We start from the raw sequence: 13,157 nt of genomic DNA on the forward strand, positions 1-13,157 counted from the left end.
GCTCTTGCTCAGGCTGGTCTCGAACTTCTGACCTTGAGCGATCCACCCACCTCGGCCTCCCAGAGAGCTAGGATTACAGGCTTGAGCCACCGCGCCCGGCCACTTTTTACCTTTCTGAGTGGTGATCAAAAATGCTGAGCACGATTGAAGTGTGTTATGTGGTAAAATCACAATATCTTCCTTATAGGATTTACTATCTTCACCAAGATTGTCTATCCCAGGAGAGAAGAGATTAGGATTTTAGCATGTTAGAGCTACAAGGAACCTGAGGAGTCAGTCATGTGGCAGCTAAAGCCCAGAGAGGAGACTATGACTCGTGCAAGGTCACACCATCCCAGTCTCTTGACATCTGTCAAAAGGCTCTCTCCATTTCTCCACACAGCCCCTCCAAAGGCCACATCACAGATGTACAGACAGAGCTTGGTGTTCTGGAGAAAAGATGTCCTTTAAAGATAAATATAAGCGGTAGACTTGAGGAGGCAGGGTTCATAGTATACCATGAGCAGCTCTCAGGAAAAATACTGACGGGTGAGAATAAGTTGCCAAATCTTGAGAGCTGAGAATAAATTGCCACTTTCTAAGTTACCATTTACACCAAAATCAAGCTTCAACTTTGTAGCCCTTGTTGATACTACTAATGCTACCCATTCCCTTAGAACCACCTCTTTGGGGAAGACTTATCATTTATTTATAAACTCTGAACTGAATCCAAAATGAGCATAATGCAGTGCTCTAATGCCATGCTCATTGCTTATTTCTTCTTGCAGCAAATAAATTGCAGAAGTATATTTCTATGCCAGTGTCCAAGTCTACAGTCAGACAAAAATTCTAATGTATGATGTTGTTTTGTCGCAGTTGTTGTTCAACTGTTGTAGCCCAGTGGAAACAAAGTAAAGTCAAATGTTTTATTTTGCCTCAGGATATCCAAAAAGGTCTTTTACCTGGGGGTTTCCTAAATTTCTAAACATTAAATGTAAAAATGTTAAAATAGGAGAGTAGTACAAATGTGAGGCACTAGCTTGAATTTCTAAAAATGACTATCTGGTTGCCTTGTTAGAGTTCCAATCTTTATTACATAGCAGGGACTTCAATAAGATCTTTTTTTTTTCCCCTATTATCTTTATTAAATTGTTTTACAGGAGTCTCTTCCTCTTTCTAAAATTCACCATTTAAGAATACTAATACAGTATTGTTTGATTCTGAAATGTCTTATTCCAGATGGATTCCACCAACCTTCTATGGGACCATTGACCTGGTTCCAGATGGAGATGAGATAGTTGAGTAGACTTACCTATTATATAAACCTCTCAGAGAAAAGGAAGGAGCTGAAAGCTGTTGAGTTAAACTCAGAACAAGGATGATTTATTATAATATCTTCTTTTGTCAAATGGATATTTGGGGGGGGATCTATTTTGTATTGCCAAACAAATAATTGATTTAGAAAACTGAATCCAAGTCACTGAATTCTGATTCTACATTCTTTTCAGTTGATAGTAGTTACAAATTTTAGAAAAAGCAATTGAGATTGAGGGCTTATTATGACATATCACAGACTTTCAGAAATACATTATTTGGAGATCTGGTCCAACCTTTCCTTCTAAAGAAAGCTGAGAGAGGCGACGCACCATGGCAGCAGGAACAAGACCAAAACCTGGGCCTTCCAATTTTATTATATAAGGATTTGATGCTGCTGTGGCTGGGTACTCCCAGAAATCAGACCTGGAGACAGAGATTTGCATGCAGGAAATAGACTGAGAATTGCCAATAAGATCTTTTAATGACAGCCACGTGTAATGATTGGATAGTGATTGTATGAGGTTGGTGTAGGAAGAGTTTGTGGTCAGAAATCACAAATTGATAGCCAGCCATCCAGCAAGGCACTCAACATGGCAGAAACCATTCCCTGAGGCTACAGCTAAGTTAACTCAGTCTTGAGTAATAAAGATGTTAGCAGTACTGGAAACACAAAATTCTCGTCCTCAGTGAGTTTGTCAAAATCATACACTCTTGGCAAATAAGTTTTGTTCCAGGTGAGGGGAAGAGCATTTAGAAGTAGAATGAGCAAGGGGTCAGGAGCTCCTGACACAGGGGAGGAAGAAGATGGTGAGGAGTCATAGGCATGTTGAATACCCTCTTTTCTTCAAAGCCACTGACCACACCAGGGCAGAGCAGGTGTAGGGGGATTTTCTAGGCAGTGCTATCCTCTCCAGAAAGAGGAGAGAAAAGTCAGGACACCTAGAAGAAAAGGATAATGTCCTCAGTGGCTGGGCTGAGGTAGCTGCTTTGCTCTGCCTGCACTGGTGGGAAAAGGAGCTGGCACATCTATCATGTGGCCAAAATACTTTAAGCTCAGGACTGGACTAAGCCCCAGAAATCTTCCTTATGAAGGCATGTGAGTTAACTATATACTTTAATCCACTTAGTGACTTATTACTCTGTCTCTGAGTTTGTGTGCCAAAGCTTCTCTGTTCCAATTTGCTATCCTCCAGGCCACCCAAGAACCACATCACTGTCATGGCACAGATCAGCTGATGAGTTCATTAAACATTCAAAGTGAACCTTTTGTGCCTTATTTTTTAAGTTTGTATTTCATTAAAATTGTTTTGTCATCTAGCTCATAGGTGGAAAAAAGAAGAAGCCAAAGTTATGGTGAATTTTTTCAATAATTGAAATTTTATGGATGAATAATTTATTTTTCAATACTGTGAAGAACTAAAATTTAGTCCTTTCTGTTTTCTAAAGTAAAAAGTAATTCTCATGTATAAAAAACTTCTGAGGTCTCATTTCCATGAAAAGTATCAACTAAAACATTTTCTGTGACAAAAAGAATTTCCTAAACTCTTAATTCCAGGCCTGAGGACTGTGTTTAACACTGCCAAGAGTTAAATGTTTGCTATGGTTGAGAATGTGGGTATCTGTTTTCTAAATAATTTACTTTAAGAAATCCATTAATACTTTAAGAAATTCTACCTTAAAGATTTTTGAGCAGAAATGTAAATTATGTACATTTGTTCCTAAACTCAAAACTGAAATACATAGTTTCTTGTAAAGAGTCTGGAGGAAGTTTTAAAACTGTATGGAAGAGGTGTCATTCTGAGTGAAACTGTTCTACATCTGATATTTAGGTTTTGTTTCATTTGTTTTTGGTTATTGTTGATTTTGCTTTTTAAGTAAATTGTTTAGTCCTCCACAGAGGATTGACAAAATGTTAAATTGAAAATAAACTTGTACTTATCTAAATGCTGATACCTGACTTTGGCTGTTTCAGAGAGTACCTTCTGCCTCCTGAGACACAGCCTCTCCACGAGGTGGTGTACTTCAGTGCTGCCCACGCCCTTCGTGAGCACTTAAATGCTGCTCCACGAATCGCCCTCCATACTGCACTCAACAACCCTTATTATTATCTAAAGGTGAGAAGTAGATTCAGTTCCCTTACAGTTTAGCTCAGGCTCGGGCTTCATTGTCAGGAAAATATTGTAAATTTGTAGTTCTATTTTAATGGACAGAGAGTTGGCAGCTCAGAGGTACACCTTTCATATATTTTTAAAAATTCTTTAGGCCGGGCACAGTGGCTCACGCCTGTAATCCTAGCTCTCTGGGAGGCCGAGGCGGGCGGATTGTTTGAGCTCAGGAGTTCGAAACCAGCCTGAGCAAGAGCGAGACCCCGTCTCTACTAAAAATAGAAAGAAATTAATTGGACAACTAAAAATATATAGAAAAAATTAGCCGGGCATGGTGGCGCATGTCTGTAGTCCCAGCTACTCGGGAGGCTGAGGCAGGAGGATCGCTTGAGCCCAGGAGTTTGAGGTTGCTGTGAGCTAGGCTGATGCCACGGCACTCTAGCCCGGGCAACACAGTGAGACTCTGTCTCAAAAAAAAAAAAAAAAAAAATTCTTTAGACTTTAGAGGGAATTTTTAACCCAGTAAAGATACTGATCAGTAGTCAACTGATGCTGCCAAAGTTTGACCATGTGTAAACTGCCCTTCGTAGGCACTAAAGCTTGAGAGTATAATGCTACTACTCTTAATGAAAATAAAGGAAATCTTTCCTACAGACATAGCAGCAGATGTGGGTCAAACAATATGGCCTGATCAAATTACTTGAAGATCCAAATGATTGTTTCTAGTGGACAAGAGAAAGAAATACTTTGGGATTTCATCTTGGATTTTAAACCAAAGAAAGATATACTCATATCTGCAGAGCTGGGTGTAGAGGATGGCCAACAATCTGCTGCTAAAACTCCTGGGGCAACACACCACAGCAGAGCCACTTGTCTAAAATCCAGACACAGTTACCAGTTCCTACAAGTTCTTTAAACAAGAGAGTTGAAGACAGTTCACAATTTTAAAAACTAGCTTTCTTATAACCAGGTAAAAGCTATAAATATATATATGTGAAAGAGTTGTAAGTTATCAACTCAGTTAAGTACCTAGAAATCTTTCCACAAAGACACTTAAGAAGTGAATCCATAAAGCCTATGAAGAACATCCCAACATACTGGTTTCCTGTTACAAAATGGCACACAATATGCTAAGTATTGCAAAGAGAATACACTGAGAAGGAAGATACAAGTCAATGGTTTTCATGACAGTGATAGTAGGGAGCTTGAATAATTTCATATTAGAAGAACAAAAAAATCAATTATTTTTAATATATAAACCACAAATTAAAACTCTTTATAAAATCTGTCTTCCTGGCTAGTGGGTCACAGAAGAGAACTAATGCAATTTCAGCAGTCATTGGGAGGGATATATTATCCAGGGTAGGGTGTGTATGTGAGATTTCGTGTTTCTGAGTAAAAACCATGGATTTCGAGTAAGTTGAAAAAACACTGATGGTTCCTATGGAGCTTAAGATCTGTAGTGTTAACAACACAGTCTTGTCTTTGAAAGATAACTTATACCCCTGGTAGTAGTATGTTGGTATTTACTAATATAGTATAGTAATTGTTAGAATTCAGCTAATTATAAATGTTGGAAGTACCAATTCATTGAATATTCCCAAAGAATTCCGTGAACTTTTTATAGCAGTAAAATCCATTAGGGTCTCAGAGATTAATAAATTATGATTAAAATGAAAAATATGCTTGTTTTCTGATCCTGGGAATATTTTTCTAATAAGTAGGAACTAGAGAGATTATGACTGGGACCCAAACCTAAACAAGAACTAGCTAACTATTGAAGAGTAGACTCACTCACTACTAAAGGAAACCAAAAGATTCCATTTACTGGTTTACTAAATTTAGGTTAGGAGGTTCATTAATGTCTGATTTTGTTGTAATCATTTCTAAAAAGTAGTCATCTTAGTTTACTCTGCTCTTTTTTAGAATGAAGCACTGAAAAGTGAAGAAGGCTGCATTCCAAATACTGCTCCAGACATCTGCATAGCATATAAACTGCACCTAGAGTGTAGCAGGCTAATCAACCTTGTGGACTGGTCAGAGGTAGGTCAAGGGGAAAAGAGCAAGCTGTCTATTTGTCCAACCATCCATGACAACTTTCCTGGAATATTTTTATCTTTTAGTGCTTTGGAGCTCATCTTTTATTTTTTTAATGCCTTGTCTTTTGTTTGGAAAGCATAAATTGCCTCAGACTTTAAAAGTTCCTTAGGAAATAGTAGCTCAACAATCCCCACTCCCAATCCCCTGCTCGCTGATCCTGCATTCCTCAACCAAGCCAATTCTGTGTTCATGCCAGGTCAAAATAAGTATGTGCTCTAACCCGATAGTTAGCATTAAGCAAAAACGAAACAATTTAGGTCAGTTCTTTTATTCCACAAAATAAAATATATTATTCACTAGCATTTCCTATCTTGCATAAAAGAAAAAATATTGGCGTGACTACACAACAGATTTAGCAATCAGGAAGTGCAAGGAATACTTGGCAAAGGCAAAGCCATGGACAACTGTTATTCTTTAAAATAAATACCTCTATTCTTTCCCTCCTCAGAATAGTATTACAAAGATCTTAACTCTGTCTAAGGCCCTACAGATACTTTGTCACCATTAAAACATATCTATAATTGGCTCCTTACAAAAAAAAAAAAAACAAACAAAAAAAGCGGGCATTTTCCTGGGGTAAAGTTAGGAGTAGAGGGTATTAGGCTTTCTTTACCTTTTAACTTTCACTTTGTTTCTTGTTTTTCTCTGCATACTTCTTAGTTCTCTGAAACAAGATTATTCAGAAACCATCATGTTAGATGTTAATGTGTAATTGGTTTAAAGTGATCATCAGTGTAGTTTTAAGAATCTAAAAAAAAAAAAAAAATGTGCCAGTTAGCAGAAGCAGCACTGTCAGACCTGGTCTAATTACAGAACCATCAAAGGAAATATAGTAAAAATGTTTGGCAGCTGTAAAGATTTTTATTTTCTTCTGTCTTGTCTACTCAAAAGGCTTTTGCAACGGTTGTGACAGCTGCTGAAAAAATGGATGCAAATTCTGCAGTCTCAGAAGAAATGAATGAAATTATCCAATATCCTTTTAAAACCATTTCTACAAAGTTCAGGTACACATAGACTATAAGTTTAGTTTCTTCAGATCTACATTAGAGATTTATAAAGATGTGCCCCAAACAACCTTATTGTCAATATTAACCATACCATGCCAGAATGACTGATTCTGTATTCCTAAATCTTTATTTTGAATTGAATCTAAAATGAGACCAAGCCTAAAATATTTGGTCTCAAATTTATATCAAGATTGTCTTTTAAAATTTATCAAAAATGAAAAAGTGTCATTATTGAATTCTCTATTTTTCTAATGTACTTTTAGAAGTGGGGGCAGGGAGCAATTTTGATACTATGTGGAAAATTAGATTTAGGTAAGCATTAAGTACTTTTCCGCTCATGTCTTATTGACAGTGGATTCTGATTACATTTGATGTTTTCCAGTACGGGTTATGGTTTAATTTAGTTTATTTGAACTGTCTACTTCCCTTTACCAACTAATATTTGACAATGAGATTTTAACCTTTTTTTGTCAAAAATACAGCATGGCCAATTTCCTTAGCTAAAGCCTCCAGTGCTCGGTTTATTAGAGCCGTTTCTGAACTGGAACTTTTAGGATTTATAAAACCTACCAAACAGAAGACTGACCATGTGGCAAGGCTAACATGGGGAGGCTGCTAGAAAGCAAATGAGTGAAGCCAGAACTATCACATTTAGCTTAAAAGAAAAGGGAGGCCAGTCATATTTACATACCACCAGAGGAGACTGTTTTTGTGAGAAGAGAAATGTGTAATCCCTATGTGATGTTTAACAAGAAAGTATGCTAACTCCAAACAGGTGTATATCAAAACACCTTTGGAATACTTCAGAATCTAACATACCTACAGCATAACTAAAACCTCTCACACATTATTGCTGTACTTTTCACAAAGTTGTTATTAGTAAGTCATTCTTGAACATACAGTGTCTAAATGTAATAAATTCCTTTATCCAGGAGTATAAATTATTTGCATTTGGTTTAGCAGTACTCGTTCTTCCTCCCCCAATTTCTTGCACTGACATTCCTCATTTTAGTGTATTGTACACTAACTAACATGAATATTCTACAGGTTTGTTTCTCCTGGTGACTACACAGGTTCTAAAACTGCCTCTGCCTCCCAATTTCCTTTAGTCTTACAACTTTAAAGAAGGTCCCAAGTTGTTAGGCTTTATACTTAAAGGCAGTAAATATTCCATTTATAGATGACCCATCATGGAGTCTTAGAGCCAGTAAGGCCTCTACAAGTCTCAGCCCAAATTTAGAAAACCCAGATGAGGAAAGTAAGGCCCAGATGCCATGGCAAGAACTCATCAAGACCGAATGAAACAAAGATACCTAAAGTTCATTATTTAATGTTCTATTCCTAAGAGAATTCTGGGACTTATATTTAAACTACTCACTAACAGACCAAAATTACCGTGTAAATGTAGTTGAGGGGGAAGTCCAGGTTCATAAAAAAAAAAACTCAGGTAAAACTGTTTTGGTTAGCAAACCTTAAACTCTGTAATTATAGGAGAGTATCTGTGTGTGTGGGTGCGCATGCATGTGCACACACATGCAGGTGCACTTTGATACACAGGCTGAATATTCCTCATTTGAATTGCTTGGGACCAGAAGTGTTTTGGATTTGTGATTTTTGAAATATTTACATTATACTTACCATTCAACATCCCAAATCCAAAATGCTCCAATGAGGATTTCCTTTGAGCATCATGTCAGCATTTAAAAAGTTTTAGATTTGGGAGCATTTCAGATTTTGGATGCTAAACCAAACCTCCTTAATTCTAGAGTATAAAAGGAGGTATTAATATGGGTTTAGAATAAAGAATATCTTAGCCCTCTGGCAACATGGTGGGCTGAGATGACATTAATGGATAGTTGCTCCCCACCCCCTCACTCCCTTCTTCAGACACTTAAATAGATGAAATACATCCCAAAAACAGATTGTCAAAATGTTGCCAAGGCTAAAAAGGGGAAACCCAAGGAACCAGGATAGAGTCAACTGTAAGTCATAGCAGAAAGCATCTAGCCCTGAAGAGCTTTGAGAAAGACAATTACCACAGTAGCATTAGTTAAGGTAGATTAAGTATCTTGCCATGTTCATCTAAAAGATGCCAGGATTTCTTTTTGAGCAGAACTTAGACACTTGTAAGTTCAGAAAATTTATTAAGTGTAAACACGAACACCACCATCATAAGAAATAAACTGGACAAATGTAGGCTTTGACACCTTGGAATCCATGTATTAAAGGTAGAGCCTCTGTCATCCCAGGGGTCCTGAATGAGGGTGTGGAGCAGAGCCTCTGCCAAATAAATATGATCAAAGAATAAGTTTCTATTGTGTGAAGTCAATGAGATTCCATGATTTACCTTTGTAGCAATTAGCTCAATATTTGTTCTCAATACTCTAGTCATTCTCCTTCAGTCAAATGTACCCCAACCATATTTCATTTTTCTTTTACAATGGTTGGTAAATATCTAGGAAAAGAATGTATAGATGATTTTAAGGATTTTTTCCATCTATTGCCTATTTAAGTGAGGCAAGGGGAAGGTTTCCCAATACGTCATTCTGTGTTAATGAGGACACCATCAATATGTATAATGTGGTTTCCTCCAGCTTTCAAATGGTTCACATGAGCACCAGATAAAATTGTGTTTAGATACAGAGGAACTGGCCTCACACAGACCAGCGGATTCATATCTGTCTGAGGCACAGGTTCACTGAGTAGAATACGTAGCCGTGCCTTATTTTTCTTTTGCTCGGCACTTGGTTGAACCTGAAAGCATGTCAGGCACTGAACCACTTTGATTTTTCTTACTACCTATTTAAAGATTAGGTGGATAGAAACTGTCCTGTTTTCATAGTGAATACCCAAAAGAGCTATAAAATTAAAACATGCAGCTCCTTTGTGGTAACTATTAATGGAACACAAAACCCTTAAACCAACCTATGAAATGTCAGCTCAATTGTGTGTCCATTCCTTAATCCTGGAAAACCTCAACCAAAATACATAACAAATGGAGCATTCTGATTTACTAAATCTTTTAACAAAATACTTATCTGAAAACCCTGAAGTAGCTTGAAATTCATTCAAAAAATACTGAGCATGTACCATGTATGAGGCACTATTCTAGGCACTTGTGATACTTGAATCAACAAAGATCGTTGCCTTCATTGCATTCTAGCAGGGGTAGAACAATTACATGTTACAGAAAAAAAAAAAAGCAGGGTGAAGAGAACCAGGATGTCAGGCTGCAATTTTAAACAGTGGTTAGAGCAGGCCTCATTGCAGTGACATTTGAGCAAAAACTCAAAAAGTGATGAAAGAATTATCCATTAAGTGTTGTGGGAGAAGAGCATTCTAGATAAAGAATAGCAGTAACAAAGATCCTAAGGCAGAAGTAGGTAAGCTACATTGGAGGAAGAGCAAAGGCGTTCAGTGTGGATAAGGCAGAGTGAGCAAGAAGAAATCAGTAAGAATGGAATGAGGTGGGATGGAATGCAGGCAATTTAGGGCGCTGTAGAACATTTTGAGGTCTCTCACTTTTACTTAGGTAGGAAGCCATCTAAGTAAAAGACTTAGACCTTTAAAGGATCACTCTGGTTGCTGTGAGAGTAGAACGGGAAGGGTGAGTGGAGACACAAATGAGACAAAACAAGGGCCAGTTAGGAGACCACTGAAATAATCCAGGCAGCCATGATAATGTCTTAGACTAGGGTAATAGTAGTAGAGATGGTAAGATTTTATTAGGTGGAACCAAGATTAGGTGAAGGACATGAATAGTCCAAGACTTTTTGGTTGGAAGAATGGAGTTGCCTTAAGTGACTGGAAGGAAAAATTTAAGAGGAAAAAATAAAGAGTTGGTTTGAGACATAAATTTTGAGATATTTATTAGATATCCAAGTGGAGATGTCACCCAAGGTGAATATAATCTGATATCCTTATGATTAGATGAGATCACCAAAATGAAGAAGAGGTAGCAAGGAGCCCAAGGTTGAGCTTTGGGTCATACCTGTATCATCTTGCAAGCCAACTGAAGAGTGTTCCAAGGTCAAATATGGACTGTTGATTGGATTTAGCAATGTGGAAACCTTTAGTGATTTTACTTTGAAGACAAAGCCTAATAGGCATCATCCTTCAGAATACCTAAGCAAGTGTACAAACTTACACTAACCCTGGAAAAGCTATACATTATGTGATGTTTGAGACCACAGCATCACCTCGCACACTTGCACAAGAAGTTTAACCTGAAACTAATAAAAACTTTAGACCTAACTTTCAGTTTATAGGAAGTTTAAAGGGATAAAAGTTAAATTAATGACACTAAAAAAAAAAAAAAATAGTCAACAAGACAATAGGCCTAGTCTTTGCAGAATCTTGGATTGAATCCTGCTTTGGGGGTTGGGGTGGGGAAAGCTGTAAAAACTTGAGGGGACAAATGGTAATATCTGAAATAAGGACTTTATGTTAACTTCAATGGTATTCAGGTTACATAGAACCACATAATTCTTAGGAGATGTTTAAGTACTGTCAAGTCTGCAACTTTCTTTGAAACAGTTAAAAAATACATAAAGCAAATATGGGAAAATATTAGTAACTTCCATTTAAGTGAATCATTAGACTATTCTTTCAACTTTTCTGTTTAAATTTTTTTCCTAATATAACAAGTTGATGAAAAAAGGAGGGGGCAGTAAACTGGAGGAAGTTTAGAAAATTCTTTAGTTTTGCAATAAAGGAGAGCAGTAAAATAGAATAATAGCTGGAGAGGGACATAGCATCAAAAGATTTTTAATAACGTGTTTATTATGCTTATGAGAATGATCTCGAGAGAGAAAACAGATACAGGAGAGAGAACTGCTGGAGCTGAATGAGACTGAGACATGAGTTTGGATCTAAATGCTTCTTTACCCAGGGCAAATGCAGGAGCAGAAGATTATGGGAGCCATGTGTCGATGAGTAGACAGGGAAAGACAGGGTGCTTTCACAAAATATTGACTTACTAACACCAATTACTGTATAATGTTGAAGTAAGGGAGTAGAGAGAACTCAAATGGGGCAAAGACAATCATTTCCAACTCTGGCTGCTTGGATCACCTAGGCAGCATATTAAACAGATTCCAACAGTTCTCCTCTAGGGGTGGAGACTGAGAATCTTCAAAAGCTTTCCAGGTAATATTGCTGATGCAGTGTCTGCTTTATATATTTTTTGTACTATGGAAGAACTTGACCCTAAAGATAGCTTTGGCATTTTAAGCCTCCAGGAGTTTTCTTATTGCCTGTTTTTCCTTACAAATACAAAGAATTCTACCTCGCTATGTGCATTTATTAATCAGGTCTACTGAATACATTACATAATACAATAACCTAAGTACAGTACCGTATCAGAACTGCCTTTTACTAAAAGATTAAGATGACTGCTAATGCTAAATTTTGTAGATGTTTACTTATTAAAAGCAATTTCAGGCATCTTCGGCAATTTAGAATCCCTAGGTAGCTGATTTAACCTTTCTGTTGAAATCCTCCTGTGTGGCTGGTAATCAACTACTGGGTCCAAGAAATTGTACACATTTCTTTTCTGGAATTATTTTCCAGTACTTACAGTCAGTAAGCTAAGAGTTCTTGGTATACACAGAAATTTGGCTGTGGGCTGGGCGCAGTGGCTCACACCTGTAATACTAGCACTCTGCGAGGCCGGGCGGGAGGATGGTTTGAGCTCAGGAGTTCGAAACCAGCCTGAGCAAGAGCGAGACCCCGTCTCTACCAAAAAAAAAGAAAGAAATTAATTGGACAGCTAAAAATATATAGAAAAAATTAGCTGGGCATGGTGGCACATGCCTGTAGTCCCAGCTACTCGGGAGGCTGAGGCAGTAGGATCGCTTGAACCCAGGAGTTTGAGGTTGCTGTGAGCTAGGCCGATGCCACGGCACTTTAGCCTGGGCAACAGAGTGAGACTCCATCTCAAAAAAAAAAACAAAAAGAAATTTGGCTGTGGATTTACTTTTGATCAGAATTGGGACTCTAGAATTAAAAGCCTATTACTTGTACCCCCACTCAGATTACCAGAACTCATTTTCCTTTTAGTATATCTTAACCCTGCAAGTATAAAAAAAGATCCTTACAAGTTTAAATTTACATGAAAATTCACACATGGTTATTTAACAAAAGAACATTCATTGTTTTGGCCTTGCTGGTGTTAAGGAATAAAGCTTGAGGCCAGCACGGTGGCTCACGCCTGTAATCCTAGCTCTCTGGGAGGCCGAGGCGGGAGGATTGTTTGAGCTCAGGAGTTCGAGACCAGCCTGAGCAAGAGCGAGACCCCGTCTCTACTAAAAATAGAAAGAAATTAATCGGACAACTAAAAATATATAGAAAAAATTAGCCGGGCGTGGTGGTGCATGCCTGTAGTCCCAGCTACTCGGGAGGCTGAGGCAGAAGAATCACTTGAGCCCAGGAGTTTGAGGTTGCTGTGAGCTAGGCTGCTGACGCCACGGCACTCACTCTAGCCTGGGCAAAACAGTGAGACTCTGTCTCAAAAAAAAAAAAAAAGGAATAAAGCTTGTATATACTCTGTCTACTCCCATAGTCTCCACAGTTTAACTCACTGCTTGCGTTTTTCCTAAAAATGCTATTCTGCCAAACCAGTGGTTCTCAGCTGGGCTGTTTTGTCCCT

The 13,157-nt window shown here is 37.9% G+C and overlaps 1 protein-coding gene across 2 annotated transcripts in view; it reads left to right on the top strand.

The window, feature by feature from the left end:
* Positions 1-7,351, top strand: part of ORC3 (origin recognition complex, subunit 3) — a 65,564-nt gene extending 58,213 nt beyond the window's left edge. The window contains exons 17-20 of one of the 2 annotated variants that reach the window (XM_012638227.1): positions 3,269-3,410; positions 5,328-5,444; positions 6,393-6,472; positions 7,022-7,351. In XM_012638227.1, coding sequence (XP_012493681.1) covers positions 3,269-3,410; positions 5,328-5,444; positions 6,393-6,472; positions 7,022-7,127 — 445 coding nt within the window. In that variant the 3' untranslated portion in view covers positions 7,128-7,351. Of the gene's footprint in view, positions 1-3,268; positions 3,411-5,327; positions 5,445-6,392; positions 6,528-7,021 lie in introns of those variants that run through there. The other variant, XM_012638226.1, reaches the window with a different exon arrangement.
* The last annotated feature ends 5,806 nt before the right edge of the window (positions 7,352-13,157 follow it).

This window comes from Propithecus coquereli, unplaced genomic scaffold (genome assembly GCF_000956105.1).
Source record: "Propithecus coquereli isolate 6110/MARCELLA unplaced genomic scaffold, Pcoq_1.0 Scaffold127, whole genome shotgun sequence".
In the NCBI taxonomy this organism is placed as follows: domain Eukaryota; kingdom Metazoa; phylum Chordata; class Mammalia; order Primates; family Indriidae; genus Propithecus; species Propithecus coquereli.